The sequence below is a fragment of the Pan paniscus genome, chromosome 16, assembly GCF_029289425.2.
Source record: "Pan paniscus chromosome 16, NHGRI_mPanPan1-v2.0_pri, whole genome shotgun sequence".
In the NCBI taxonomy this organism is placed as follows: domain Eukaryota; kingdom Metazoa; phylum Chordata; class Mammalia; order Primates; family Hominidae; genus Pan; species Pan paniscus.
Window position 1 is genome coordinate 64,647,976 of NC_073265.2, and position 15,608 is coordinate 64,663,583.

General features: G+C 52.9%; 1 protein-coding gene across 5 annotated transcripts in view; it reads right to left on the bottom strand.

Annotated features, from left to right (window-relative positions):
• Window positions 1-8,859, bottom strand: part of SIN3A (SIN3 transcription regulator family member A) — an 86,067-nt gene extending 77,208 nt beyond the window's left edge. Inside the window, exon 1 of one of the 5 annotated variants that reach the window (XM_055098473.2) lies at window positions 8,576-8,859. In XM_055098473.2, coding sequence (XP_054954448.1) covers window positions 8,576-8,629 — 54 coding nt within the window. In that variant the 5' untranslated portion in view covers window positions 8,630-8,859. Of the gene's footprint in view, window positions 1-4,146; window positions 4,473-4,949; window positions 5,022-8,575 lie in introns of those variants that run through there. The other 4 variants (XM_063596794.1, XM_034939160.3, XM_055098474.2 and 1 more) reach the window with 4 other exon arrangements.
• Window positions 8,860-15,608: the final 6,749 nt, after the last annotated feature.

Below are 15,608 nucleotides of genomic sequence, written 5' to 3' on the forward strand. Positions count from 1 at the left end.
GCCGCAGTAACAAAACAAGGAGAACAGAATCCAAGCTAGAGATGCACAGGCGCTGACTAGGGCAGTGGAGATGCAGATCCTAAGTGGTCTAATTCTGGATAGTATTTTGAATATAAAGCAATAAAATTTACTGATGGACCACATATGAAAAAGACACAGAAGAGTCAACAATGTCTCTTAGTTATCCAAGACGAGACATCGAGTGGAGACCTTGAGTGGGCCACTAGACATATTAGTCTATGGTAGAGGGAGAGATCCCCGTTAGAGTCATCAGCATTGTTTGGATTTTAGAAAGGTAATATGGTACATATACTGTATCATCTCTCTCTCCCAGCTAGGGCTGAGTAGCTCCCCATAATCAAGCAGTCACATTTCTGCATCATGCAGGATAGCCCAGGTCAGGCTGTACCCCAAAACTAGTTGTGGAAGTAGACTTACCAAAAAACAAAAACTCTTGCATTTCAGAACTGCAAATAAAGGATGTGGACCTGCATATCCTCCAGTAGCCCATATGTCAGCAAGCCTAGCCCTGGAGGACACCAAGAAGACTCATGAAGGGTCCACTGTCATGCTGAGAAATATGGGTAACATACGAGCACACAAGACAAAAAGTGGGTAGGGAAAACAAATGCAAAAGGGGCAAATAAGAAATACATCAGGTAGAAATTGCCACCAATGACCGGGCATGGTGGCTCACGTCTTAATCCTAGCACTTTTGAGAGGCTGAGGCAGAAGGATCTCTTGAGCCCAGGAGTTCGAGACCAGCCTGGGCAACATAGCAGGACTTCATCTCTATAAAAATGTAAAAAAAATTAGCCAGGTGCGTGGTGGCACACACCTGTAGTCCCAGCTACACGGGAGGCTAAGGTAGGAGGGTCGCTTAAGTCCAGAAGATCAACACTGCAGTGAGCTGTGATCATGCCACTGCACTCCAGCCTGGTGACAGAGCGAGACTTCGTCTAAAAAAAAAAAAAAAAAAAAGACATGAGAAAAAAAGACCTTATGCGGCCGGGTGCAGTGGATCATGCCTGTAATCCCAGTACTTTGGGAGGCTGAGGCGGGTGGATCACGAGGTCAGGAGTCTGAGACCAACCTGATCAACATGGTGAAACCCTGTCTCTACCAAAAGTACAAAACTTAGCCAGGCGTGTGGTGGCGCCCCAGCTTCTTCTTCGTGGAGGCTGAGGCAGGACAATCGCTAGAACCCGGGAGGCGGAAGTTGCAGTGAGCTGACATTGCACCACTGCACTCCAGCCTGGGAGACAGAGCAGGACTCCGTCTCAAAAAAAAAAAAAAAAAAAAGTCTAGTGCCTAACACAGTATCTGTGACACAGTAAGTGCTCAATAAATATCAGCTTTTATTTTTCAAGGGGTGAGGAAGGTGTATTTTGAAAAAGCATATACTATTTATTTTTTTAAAGGCCTACAGAAAGTAAAGCTTAACAAACTCTTGGCTGGTGGATTGCCCAGAAAAGAGAGAAAGCCATGAAAAGCACTATGCTAAACTACTGAATGCCATGGATATAACCTCTTAATTCCAGTTAAAATTCCCAGGTACTAACATCTGCCATGCACAGCTCTCCAGTGTCTTGTCTGCTTCCACTGAAGATGTAAAAAGAATTATACTTCACCAGGAATCTTGTCAAATTACTACACACCTCCTTCCTTAAAAAAGAAAAAAAGTCTTTCTCTGTATGTAAATTATTAAAACCCTCTTAATTACCAAGTGCCAATCTTTCTAAGCTATTTATCTCTGAACAAAATTATAGTATATAAAATAATTATCTGGAGATTATGAAGCATTTATGAAAATGTTCCTAATACAGCAAAACCAGGTTCTTACTTGAATCCTTATAGACTCTTCTGTGCTCCCCAGTATACAGCACTGCAAATCGTGGGAACTATATATGTAGCCCAAATTTTCCTCAATGGTCAATCGTTCTCCACTATCTCTCTCAGTTTATGGCATCAGAAAAAACCACCTGGATTTTTTGTCTCTCCACCAATTCTATTACAGCCATCATTTGCTAAACTAAAATGCTATTGCTTTTGCAACTTCCTTAGCAGAGAAGGTAGGACCCACCTACCCTTTTCACATAAATATAGCACAGGGTACCACTCAGGCCCTACTAACCAAAGCACAAATCTAGAATTTCACTTCAGATAATTAACCAGAGGCTCATTTAGACATTACTGCATAAATAAACATTGGTTCCATGTTTATTTTTCTCATGAAAAATGTGAAAAACATTGAAATAATTTCTCTCAATAGGAAAAGATAATGTATCAAGTGAAAGCAAAAACCTCATCTAATGTGGTTCTGCTATCTAAATCTGAAATGTCCTAAGGCAACTCTCCAATACAGGCTGGAGGGCAACGCTACAGAAGTCACATAAAGAAGGCTACCCTGATCCACAATTTCACCCTCCTCTGAAATAAAAAGGGCAACAACACTGTACTATGTAGACTATAAATAGAAAGTGGTCTAGATGGTCTAACATAATTACATAAAATCAAAAAGAAAAGACTTTTCACCTATAGTTACCTAAATAGCAAATTCTTTAGGAAACCAAGTTTTTTTGGTTGTTTTTTGAGGCGGAGTTTTGCTCCTGTCGCCCAGGCTACAGTGCAATGGCCCCATCTCGGCTCACTGCAACCTCGCCTCCCGGGTTCAAGTGATTCGCCTGCCTCAGCCTCCCCAGTAGCTGGGATTACAGGCGCTTGCCACCACGCCCAGCTATTTTTTGTATTTTTAGTAGAAACAGGGTTTCGCCATGTAAGCCTGGCTGGTCTCGAACTCCTGACCTCAAGTGATCCACCTGCCTCGGCCTCCCAAAGTGCTAGGATTACAGGCATGAGCCACCGCGCCCGGCCAGGAAACTAAGTTTATATAGCAGAACCATCTGCACAATGAAAGCATTCAAAAATACAACTGTCAGAGATATCGGAGTATTTTATTCAAAGTCTGAGTTCTTAAAAAAAAAAAACCCTACTTTATAAACAGACCAGTTTTGAGATTAAAATGTAAATCCAAACTTTCCTGTTATAAATCTCAGCCTTGTAAAGAGGAGGAGCTTCCACTGCCTTTTCAAGGCTAACTTCGTTTAAAGTCCTAACGCACCGAAACAGACGCCAAGTCTACTACCCACCACCCATTGGCTCAAAGGAAGCCCCGCCCCGTACAGCCACGGTAACTGAACATCAAGGGAACCCCAGGGAAGGTTTTCCCTCCGCCACATTTCTAGTCTCTGATGACTCCCTGCCCCTCCCCTACCATCACCACCGCGGATCTAGGGTTTCAGCACCAGCCACGCACGCTCCTACAAGAGGAACTTGGGCACTTCGCCCCAATAGTTACAACCAAGAGGGGAGTGGGGGTGACCATGCTCCCACTCTCCTGGCTGCACGGTGCCAGACACGCTGCATGGAGCAAAGCGGAGAAAGCAGCTCCTGCACAGGGCCCTTGTGCCCCCAGGCAGAAGGCATGACCCAGCCACAAGAGTAAGTCCTGACACCTCCGCAGCTCCCAGTCGGCGGGTGCCCCTCCCTCCCCACGGAGACATAGGGCGGGGCAGATCTAGGCGCCGAGACTCCCAGCCAGACCCGACAGCGGGCTTTCCCTAGCACCTCCTCATTGCCAAGGAGGCGGAAACCCGGGGCCGGGGCGGGGTGCAGGGGGGGACGGCCAAGGGGAGTGGCATCACGGATCAGTACGGCCCCTCCGGCCAACCGGATCCCAAGAAGGCGGAGGAACTCAGACTTCACGCCCCCTCCCTGCCGCGCCCTGAATCTACACGCGGGAGACCCCCCCCACCCGTCCCCGACCCCAGCAGGCCAGAGCGCGGCCGCCAGCCCGAGGCCCCGCCCACCCCAGGAGGAGGAGAGGGGGTGGTCGGCCGCAAACCGCACTCAGCGCGAAGCCGGCCCCGCCCCTTTCTCCACAATCGCACGCGCGCGCCGGCCCCGCCTCTGAGCGGCGGCGCGAGAGCCCGCCCCCCTCCGCGCGCACCGGGACTACGCTCTCCTCCCCCTCCCGCGCGGAGAGCTACCCCGCTCCGCCCCCCACCCCCCTCACACAACCACACACCTCCCGCCCGTCTGCTCTACGGGAAGCCAAGGAGGTCAGCCCCCCCCCAAAATACACACCCTCGAGTCCGGCGTTACCCGCCACCAGGCTCCCGCCCGGCCCCCGGCCCAGCGTGCTCTCACCGCAAAGCTGCTTCGGCCGCTCGTCACTGCGTGTCCCTCTCAGCGTGAGCCGCGAGCTCAGCAGGGAGGCCCCGAGAACGGCGCGGGGCACAGGCCCGCCGAAGCGGACTGCCAGCTACCTCTCCACTAACGAAGCGGTCACAGGCTCCGTTGCCCAGACTGGGAAGGAGGGAGGGAGGGAGGGAGGGAAACTCCGAGGGGGGAAGGGGAGGGGGGAAGATGGAGAAACCGTCTCCGCCGCCTCTACCGCCGCGGCCGCTTCTCTGTTACCCGGGAAATCCCGCCCACTCCCCCGACCCCGCCCCGCGGAGGGAAGACTCAGCTTCGTTCCAACACAGGACGCAATACCCGCCCGTCAAAGACTCAGCCAACCACCGAGGCCTGTCTTATGATTTCCCGCCCCTTCCCCCTCGACTGGTAGGGGAGGGGGAGCCGCTCTCCTTCTCCACGCCCCTATTGGCGGGGAGCTTCCCTAACTCAACCCCGCCTATTGGAGACGGACTGCTGAAGCCCACCCCCGAGCCCCAACACTATTGGAGGAAGCAGGGAAGCTCTTCCTGTCTCATTGGAGGACACCACATAACCCGCCCTGCAGCGTCTCAGCCACAGGCCTAACAAGTTGGCTCCCGCCTCCGCCGGTCATCGCATTGGAAGGCTACCCCTGGCTCTCCCACCGCCCCAGTAAGGTAAGTAACCGATGTGGGGTAAAATGTCTGTTAAGTGAAACAGGCTCCGCCTACCGCACTGCCGGGCCAGGCCCCGCCCCAAGAGTCGGATTGGATATCTTGGCGCTGGTAGGACCCTCCATTGGCCAGGGCGCCCGTCTAGGAAGGAGCTAATTCCACCCTGCGCGAGGAGGCTGAACCTTAGCAGTCCTTTTGTGGAATGTTTACACTAGAGACTGAAGCTCGGAGTTCCAGGCCCCGAGATAGGAGGGGGAGCGGAGCTCATCAGCGGAGACTCCACATCCTAGGATTTGAAGGAAAGGCAGCCCACCATGGAGGACTCCCTTACAAAAAAAATGAGAGAATGAGAACTCATCCTTCCGTCCAGTTATCTTTACAGTTTACATTCTACACACTGCGTCCCTGTAAACACAAATATCCGGAGCAGCTGGCAACTCCTTTCAGCCAAGTAGAGTACAGAACTAAGGTCTGGAGACCTAGGCGGAGAAGTAAACTCCCTAGAGCTGAATATGCAGTCCTAAGAGGGCGGAGATAACCAAAAGAGAGGCGGGCTCTAACAGCCACCGCCCTGGCAAGCCTCCGGAAGGCGGAGCGTGAGGCACAAGGTACTCACGATCTCCCGGGTGAAACTGGAGGCATCCTCAGAACTGAGAAAGGAGAGGAAAACACCAAAACAGGCCACGGCATAAATTAACCTTGGGGACATGCCACACTCAGAGAATGGATAAAATTTTCGTAGTTGGAGACATAAGATAACGGCTGTTCACCTTCTCCTTGGCCAGGAGTGTTAATAGCAGTTCCTGTGCCCTCTCTGTGTAGGTAACAGTGCCTCGAACACACAGTGAGACAAAGTGCTTTCAATTCCTAGTTTGCTTTTATTTATTCACCAAATAGGGCGTGGGCCTGACGCTGATCTTACTTTGGGGGGCGCTCTCTCAGCGCCAGGAGAGGTGACGGGATTACGTTGTTACCGCTCTCCCGAATAAGTAGAACCCTCCTCCCAGAGAGCTAAGACCCCAAGGGACACGCCCAGGGAACCCACGCCTAGGTCCAACACTGTCCTCCCTCTGCAATCCAGCGGAAACGGCCAGGAACGAGCTCTGGCAGCAGGTGGGCCTGACTCCAGCGATGGCTTCGAGCCGCGAAACCACAGCAGCGAATTGTGAACTCCAAGGGTAGCCGACAGGTGGGAGCAGCCTCGCCAGTAGCCAAGCCCTGCCCCAGGACAGAGCTCTAAAAATAAGTCAGACCAACGAAGCGACCCCAGGGCCAAACTGCTCGGAGGTTAGGAGGAAGCGGCACTCCAGCAGAACTGACCCAAGGCTACTTTTAACGTTGCGCCGCCTTCCACCACTAGACTGAGTACCACAGGGCATTCCCACCATGGTATCAAGAACTACTCAGAACCCAAGCCAGCATTAGGCCGCCCACGACTTCCCGTGAACACAGGGTACCAACTGCGCTAAGATCTCGCCTAAGGGCCCCAGGCCAGGGCACTAGGTTGTCAGAGTCTCAGATACAGCCAACTAAGGACAGCCGCTGCCATGCCTAGGAAAGAACAGACACTTGCAGCGTCTGCAGAGTTCTCGAGCTTAAGCTCAGGGAAGTCAAGGGGCACGGAAATAGCCAAGCGACAGGGTTAGAACTTTAGTACTTGGCCCCGGCCCCGAAAGGCAGATCTCAAACCCAGCAGAACCTCCGGAGTTTCGCTCCCGAAATCCACTCCGCACTGTAATCCCCTGGCTTCACCCCGAAGGCTACCAGGTCTCGAGCCTCGGTGGAACCTTTGTGTGGCTTCTCGGCTCTCCCCGCCCCCCTCGCCAAGGGCGCCGAGCCTAGGACTTCCGGGCGGGAGGGCAGTTCGAAGGAGCTAGGCGGGCCTCACACATGTGCGGAGCGCGCTCAAGAGCGGAGGGAGGCGGGGAACAAGGGTGGACTTCCCCTCCCAGCTCTCTCCGCCGGAGGAGGCCGGGCTACCCGCCCCACCAATCAGAGGCGGGGGCGGGACCTTGCGCCTCACGTCATCCGCAAGAACCGTCCCTCCTCCCTCCGCGGAAAAAAAATCCTAGCAACTTAAACTCCAGCCCGGCCTCCCGATAGGCGGAGCTCGGGAGAATGTCATCCAATCCACATCCAAGAAGGGGAAAAAAAAGGGAGTCTCGCCCAGCCAGTGGAAGACAAGAGAAGGCGGGGCCTCCGGGCGAGCCGGAGGTGGGTGGGAGAGAGGAAAGGGGCCCGCCCCTCAGCTCCCCTCCAGGCTGGTTGCACAAGCCGCCGGCGGAGTAGATAGTAAACACTCTGGGCCGAGGAGTGCAGGCAGGGGCCGCCCGGCGCTCGGTGGACTGGGCCCCTGCGCCGCCTCTCCCGGCGTCGCCCCGCCCGGCCGGGACGGTTCCCGCCGGCGCCCCGCCTCCCCGCCCGCGGCCGCCATCCCGGCTGACAGGCGCGCCCCCCGCGCCCCTCCCCGCCCGCTGATGCATTTCCTTTTCCCGATTCCGAGCGTGGAGACTGTTTTCCCAGTTTCCGACCTTCACTGCCCCTTTCAGGCCACCCCCTCGTGGGCGCGCACATGCCCGCGCCCCCGCCCCCGCCCCATCCGCGCCGAGCGGTCCGCAGCGGCACCTCGCGGGAAGGGGGAGCCCGGCGGCGGCACGGTCGGGGGAGGGGAAGAGAGCAGCAGTCGCCGCCGCCGCCTTGGGGTGGGCGGGGAAGCAGGCAGCTCCATGTTTGCAAGGGGATCAGCCGGGGCCGCGGGCGAAGCCGCCGAGTTCCTGGGGGTTTTCCGCATCACCGGTGCGAGCTCCTTGCTGGGTCGCGGCCTGACGGGTTCCGGCACCGAATGCTGACTCGACCGCCACGGCCAGGGAGTTTGGAGACCCGGCAGCTCGCAGGGCTAGCGGCGAGGCGCAGGGGCTCTTTCCGGTGGCCTCTCCCGCCCCCGGCCGCCCCTCCCGCAAGTCCGGTGTTGCCCCCGCCCCCAGAGTCCATAACAACCGCGGGCCCACAGTGCCCGCGCCTCTCCGGAGCGCGCCCACCGCCCCCTCCAAGTTTGCGGGCAAAAACAAAACCCTCGGGGCGGCTGCCGCCCTTGTCCAGCGTGGGTAGCCAGGGAAGCCGCGGGCCCCGGCTCGCTCGCTAACTCCAGCTCTCGAGCAACTCCGGGCGCCGCGAGCTCAGTGGGCCCCGCCGACCATGCTCGAGCCGCCGCCCCCTGCCGAGCCCGCACGCCGCAGCTCTGGCCCGGTTCTAGTCGGTGTGCGGAATCCCCCTTTTCTTTCCAGTATTTTTCTTTTTAAAAAAACGGCACAACAGGAGCCGGGGGTCTCCTGCCCGCCCCTTCTCCAGTCCGCCGCCAAAACCTACCGAAACCGACTGCTCGGTGAGATAAACTAGGCTACACGGCCGGCGCAGGGACGACCCCAGGCCAGGCCCACCCCTCTCCCACGGCTCCGGCCCGGCTGGGAAACACACACACTGGCGAGCGGGCGGCGCCAAGAGCTCTCCTTCCTGGCCTGTCCCTCGCCTACCTCGGCCGCGGAACTCCGAGCCTCCCCTCAGCTCGGTCCCAGGGCCCGCAGGGCCCACACCACGTCGGGCCGGCCAGACCGAGCGGCCGGCGGACTAGCCCCCCAAACGCCTGAGATTGGGGGGACCAAATTAAAAGCAGCTGTTTAACATACCTTCCGAGCCAGGCGAGGAGTCCTGAATGGGGGGGAACGCCCCCCACGGGCCATTGGCTCCCCGGCGCTCACGTCAGTCACCCTGGGCCCGCCTCCGCCCTTCGCCCCGCCTCTTCCCCTTCATTGAACGCCCCCTCCTTCCAAAAAATATAAATTAATTAATTAAACTAAACGCGAGTGGGAGACGCATCCGTGGTAGAGGCCCATATAGCTCCCTCGCCGCCGACTCGAGTTTCTTGAGGTCCTCGGACTGGGGGGAGGCCGCCTGGGACTCGGAGATCCGCTGGGTGGACGCGGAGGAGGAGCCAGCGGAGCTACCCGGCCCCAACTTCCTTCACACACACAACCCATTTGGAACTAGGTAGGAGAGAAGGGTAGGAGCACCCTAGTCACTGGCTGGAGTGGGCAGACTCCTGTGGCTGTGTGACCTAACCGTGTTCGGTCCGCTCTGTTAGGCGCCTAAAAATGAGTGATGCAAACAGGAAGCCCTGCGTCCGCGGGCAACAGGCACTTGCCTGAGCACCTACTGTGGGTGAGGCAGACATTCATACGTACCTGCTGCTGGGTGCAATTACAGACTGGATGACATGCTTACTCTACCCCTCCAAGGGCTCCAGATTCAGCCGAGGAGATTCTACGTAAGGAACTAAGGCAAGGCAGGAATGTGTATGAAAATAGGAATGTGTATGTAAATAGGAGCTCAGAGAAGAGAGATTCCTTCTCGCTGAAGGAGAATTGGGAAAGGTTTCATGAAGGAGGTGGCATTCAAGTTGGGTCTTAAATATTTCATCCAGCAAATTGGAGGGGCAGGTCATTTTCATCAAAGGACACAGAGGGGTAAATGCAAAAAAGGACCTTCATATGTGGCTGTAGTAATAAAAAAGGAGGGGTGGGGAGATGGAACAAACAGTTTAAGACTTTTAGTTGAGTAAAATTCTTGGACGTGCGCAGCAGAATGTGCAGGCAGCACGGTCACAAGGCCCACAGACCCAGAACTATAGTGTAAGATGTTTGTCACCCTGGCAGAAAGATGGGTTCTGACGATGCACTGAGAGAGAAGTGCCTATAGGCAGCAAGGGGAGGCCCAGAGGCTGTTGTAATACTGCGTTTGGAGACTGCAGAAGTGCCTCTTGTGGAAGGAATAGCTGGGGAAAGAGAAGGCTTCTTTTCTCTATCAAAGCCACCCAATCCGAAAGCTTTCCCCACCTTCAGCAGCCCTCAAGTCAAAGCTTTGACTCAGATCCTTCCTTGCCTCATTTGCTTTATTTATCATAACTTCTAACCAAAAGGAGGTTCTAGGGGACAGAAGCCACCCCACATGTCTGTATTCCAGAGAGCTGAGCCTAGAGCCAGAGCACACAATGTGAAACAAACAAAAAAACCTGTTTGTTGAGGCATTGAGGAAAGGAAGTTAATGTGGATAAGGTGGGGTGTGCAGAATGTGAAGGACCTTGGCATCCAATGGGCAGAATGAGGGTCTGCTGCCAGTTAGGAAATTATTGGGAAGTCTATCCCAATACTTCAGGAGACACGGAAGGAGGATTGACCAGAACAGTGACAGTGGGTGAAAAGAATTTTATTTTTTTTTTGAGACAAAGTCTCACTCTGTCACCCAGGCTGGAGTGCAATGGCATGGTCTCGGCTGACTGCAACCTCCGCCTCCCAGGTTCAAGCGATTCTCCTGCCTCAGCCTCCCGAGTAGCTGGGACTACAGGCTACAGGCGTGTGCCACCACACCCGGCTAATTTTTGTATTTTTAGTAGAGATGGGGTTTCACTATGTTGGCCAGGTTGGTCTCCAACTCCTGACCTTGTGATCCACCCGCCTCTGCCTCCCAAAGTGCTGAGATTATAGGTGTGAGCCACCGCGCCCAGCCGGTGAGAAGAATATTGAAGGAGAGCCTGTATTTGAGAAAGACTCAAGGGGAGTAGGTGAGTGATTCAGTGTGGGTAGTAGAGGGAAAGAAGTAGCCTGTGGCCTGCTGTGTGAAGAGTTGATAGAGCTTGAGGCTACTAGTTAGGTAATCTGAGTTCTGCACTTAGCATGGTCAGCGACTGGTGTTATAGTCTTAGGCAAGTCTCTTCCTCCCTCTGAGCCTGTTTCCCTGTGAAATGGGGTTGGAAATTGGAATAGAAAGATAGACTCGGCTGGACGTGGTGGCTTACACCTGTAATCCCAGCACTTTGGGAGGCCAAGGTGGGCGGATCACAAGGTTAGGAGATCAAGACCATCCTGGCTAACACAGTGAAACCCTGTCTCTACTAAAAAATACAAAAAAGTAGCCGGGCGTGATGGTGGGCGCCTGTAGTCCCAGCTACTTGGGAGGCTGAGGCAGGAGAATAGCGTGAACTTGGGAGGCGGAGCTTGCAGTGAGCCAAGATCGCACCACTGCACTCCAGCCTGGGTGTCAGAGACAGACTCCGTCTCAAAAAAAAAAAAAAAAAAAAGAAAAAGAAAAAAAGATAGACTCTAAGGACCTCACATAGGATCCAGGTGGGGGAAGCTTACCACTGAGGAGACAGGGTAGGTGGGAAGAACTACTGATTTTGGAAGGGCAGTGGGTCACCCCAACTGGAGTCTGGAGACTGGAAAATAGGCAGTAGCTCAGTCGATTGAATCACTGGGTGAAAAGTATGGAGAGGGAAAGGCCAGGAGATAAGGACTATGTGTTCAGCAGGAGGCCCACCCTGGCAGAGGCATGGAGTTTGAGGTTCATCCTCCCTAGGGTGAGGACCAAGTTTTTCTTCAGAACAGAGATCCCAGCTGGGCAACAGAGCAAGACCCTGTCTCTACAAAATATTTAAAAATTAGCTGTGCGTGGGCTGGGCGCTGTGGCTCGTGCCTGTAATCCCAAGACTTTGGGAGGCCAATCACCTGAGGTCAGGATCACCTGAAGGCGGATCACCTGAGGCCAGGAGTTCGAGACTAGCCTGGCCAACATGAAGAAACCCCATCTCTACTAAAAATACAAAAAAATTAGCTGGGCATGGTGGTGGGCACCTGTAATCCCAGCTACTCGGGAGGCTGAGGCAGGAGAATCACTTGAACCCAGGAGGTGGAGGTTGTAGTGAGCTGAGATTGCACCACTGCACTCCAGCCTGGGCGATAAGAGTGAAACTCCATCTCAAAAAAAAAAATTAGCTGTGCGTGGTGGCACGTGCCTACAGTCCAAGCTACTCGGGAGGCTGAGGCAGGAGAATCGCTTGATTCTGGGAGGTGGAGGTTGCAGTGAACCGAGATCACATCACTGCACTCCAGCCTGGGTGACAAGAGCAAAACTTTGTCTCAAAAAAAAAAAAAATTAGCTGTCCATGGTGGCAACATGCCTACAGTCCCAGCTAGTTGGGAGGCTGAGGCAGGAGAATTCTTTGAACCTGGGAGGCGGAGGTTGCAGTGAGCCTAGATCGCGCCACTTCACTCCAGCCTGGGCAGAAGAGTGAAACTCTGAGAGTTTTTTTTGAGACAGAGTCTCAAAAAGAACCCAGCCGGGTGCAGTGCCTCACACCTGTAATCCTAGCACTTTGGGAGGCCCAGGTGGTTGGATCACCTGAGGTCAGGAGTCCAAGACCAGCCTGGCCAACATGGCAAAACCCCGTCTCTACTAAAAATAGAAAAATTAGCTGGGCGTGGTGGTGGGCGCCTATAATCCCAGCTACTCAGGAGGCTGAGGCAGGAGAATCACTTGAACCCGGGAGGCAGAAGTTGCAATGAGCCGAGATCATGCCATCTCACTCCAGCCTGGGCGGGGAAGAGTTTAACTCCATCTCAAAGAAAAAAAAAAAAAAAAGAACCAATCCCCTGATAGCTGGATCCCCATCTCAAATTCCTGCTCTATTTCTTAATTTCTTAAGGGGCTCTAGCTGAAGGCATAACAGATACTGTGTCAAAGTGAGATGAGGCAGATTGGTGGAGCAGAAAGAACTAGTCTGGAAGTTGAGTCCCCTGGTTCCCACTTAGTCCCTTCTTATCTGTGGATCAGCTTCCTCTCCTATATAAGAGGATAACATAGCAATCCTTGCCCTGTTATGAGGATCAAATGTGATGATAAAGTGTGCTTTATCACCTGGTAAGGTTCTCAGCTGCTGTGGAAGCCAAAGACCCAGCATTTGACAGTGATACTAGGCAGCACGTGTTGTGCTGTGGATGCAGTTACTCATGGAGGATTTGCAACTGCAACAGTTACCTCCACTCAGAGAACCAGGCTTTGCTGACACTGCCCATGGTCCTATGTGTGCCACCCTGGTGGAGACCTCCTCCTGAACACTTGGCAGACTGAGTTTCTTGAGGACAGACACTTCGATGCACCTCTGAGTCCCCAGAGCTCACTGCGGTCAGATACAGGGGGCCCTTTGGAAGGGGTCCAGTGATGGTTTCTGACTCAGTATGTTGACACCTGGACAGCACGGCAAGTCCCACAGTCTTTGGGAAAGAGAACGCTTGATTTGGTGACATTGTCCCTCCAGCTGCCAGCTGCACTGAGGGGTTACATCCATGCTACTCCCCTGACTACCCTATCAGTGAAGACAAAACTAAGTGGACTTTGTGAACCAACTGGTATAAGTAAAAATAATAATAATGATAATAATTAAAATAAAATTAAGTGGATTTGGGTAAGGGCCCTCCTAGGAGAAATCACACTGGTAGGTCAGGTTCTGATTCCTGGAGGCCCGTTTTATGTGAAAAGTCTCATAGACCAGCCTGGGCAACACAGTGAGACTGTCTCTACAAAAAATAAAAACAAATTTAGTTGGGCATGGTGGCATGTCCCTGTGGTCCCAGCTACTCAAGAGGCTGAGGCAGGAAGGTCACCTGAGCCTGGGAGGTTGAGACTGCTGTTAGCTGTAATCACACCACTGCACTTGAGCCTGGGAGACAGAGCAAGACCCTGTCTCAAACAACAACAACAAAAAATTCTTGTAGAGTTTGTGAGTTAGGGATTATTATCCTTAGTTATAGGTGAGCAAACTGAGGCTAACAGCAGTAGAGTGACTTGCTCAAGTCAAATAGCTTAAGGGAAGTCTGGGTCCAAAGTCTAAGCTTTGCCTCCACTCCCACACGCTGTCTTTGTGCACTCCGGCCAGTGACCCAGGTTGGGGCCTGGAGAAAAACAGCCTGACTCCCCTGTTGCTCCACACTCCTCACCTCCCTAACTTAAAGATCAGTTTATCCTCAGACAATTCTAAATGATTTCTGGCCTTTTCCAGAAAATTATCCAGAAAAGCAACATTTGTCTGATGCACATACATACATACACAGAAGACCTAAACTCGCAACACATAAACTCAAATCTATCACACCTCCTGACACCCTCAATCTCACAGGTGTCTCACATACACCCTCTCTCTTTCACAAAAAGGACTCATTCAAAGTTCTTTAGGGCACTTATGGTAGGTGGTGACTGAGAGACATTTAGGGCCTGCACTTCAGTGACTCTGCCAAGGATATCAGTGTCAGCACCCTATCCACACAACCTCTGAGGGCTAAGACTCTCAGTAATATCCAGGTAAGGAGGATATGAGGCTGGCTCCCCAGGAACCCACAACCCAAAGCATCTTCTAGGTTCAAGGCAAGATGATTTTGGCAAATCATTTATCTTTTCAGTTTCTTTATCTGTAATCTAAGAATCAGAATACCTACTTCGGTGGGAAGATGTGAGATTTAAAATTAAGTATGCCTGCCGGGCGTGGTGGCTCACGCCTGTAATCCCAACACTTTGGATCACGAAGTCAGATCAAGACTATCCTGGCTAACACAGTGAAACCCCGTCTCTACTAAAAATACAAAAAAATTAGCCGGGCATGGTGGCACACGCCTGTAGTCCCAGCTACCTGGGAGGCTGAGGCAGGAGAATCACTTGAGCCGGGGAGCCGGAGGTTGCAGTGATCCGAGATCATGCCACTGCACTCCAGCCTGGGCGACAGAGACTCTGTCTCAAAAAAAAAAAAAAAAAAAAAATTAAGTATCCCTAGCATTCAGTCAAGAGTTCTCATACCTTTTTCCCCTCCTTTATCTCATCCCTACCTCCCTCTTCTCCTGGCCATTCAAATGCAAAGTCCGATTGAGCAATGAGCCCTGGAGCAGGCCTAGAGGGCCAAATAATCCCATGATGTGAAGAAACTCCATTTCTCTTGCAACCAGGTTTAGATGGTATATATTCCGTAATTTCTGATTTCTGGGTGGCCTTGGAGGCTCGGAATTTTTTTTTTTTCTTTGAGACGGAGTCTCGCTCTGTCATCCAGGCTGGAGTGCAGTGGCGCGATCTCGGCTCACTGCAAGCTCAGCTTCCCGGGTTCACGCCATTCTCCTGGGAGGCTCGGAATGTTTGAAGGAATTTTTATGACTGCTACTCACTGCCTTGAAATGTTTCCCCTGGCTGAGCATTAGTTTAACCTTCTGGGTCACTCAGCATGTTCCTCAGTTTACCTGGCTTTATGTTTTCAAAGTGTTTCCTTCTCTTTACCAGTTGTTTGGTGGCTTTTTTTTTTTTTTTTTTTTGAGACAGAGTTTCGCTCTTCTTGCCCAGGCTGGAGTGCAATGGCGCGATCTCCGCTCACCGAAACCTCCGTCTCCTGGGTTCAAGCGATTCTTCTGCCTCAACCTCCCGAGTAGCTAGGATTACAGGCTTGCGCCACCATACCCGGCTAATTTTGTATTTTTAGGAGAGATGGGGTTTCTCTGTGTTGGTCAGGCTGGTCTCAAACTCCCGACCTCAAGTGATCCACCCGCCTTGGCCTCCCAAGGTGCTGGGATTACAGGTGTGAGCCACTGTGCCTGGCCTGACCTTTTTTTTTTTTTTTTAAAGCAACGAGTTCCTTTGTTACTGCTTTTTAAAAATAGAATAGCTTGCCATTTGAGAATTTATTATTTTTATTTATTTTTTTAGAGACGGGGTTTTGCCATGTTGCTCAGGTTGGTCTGAAACTCCTGGCCTCAAGTGATCCTCCCACCTTAGCCCCCCAAAGCACTGGGATTACAGGCCTGAGCCACTGCACCCAGCAAGGTCCTTTGTTCAAAGAAAATCTTATTCAGAAGC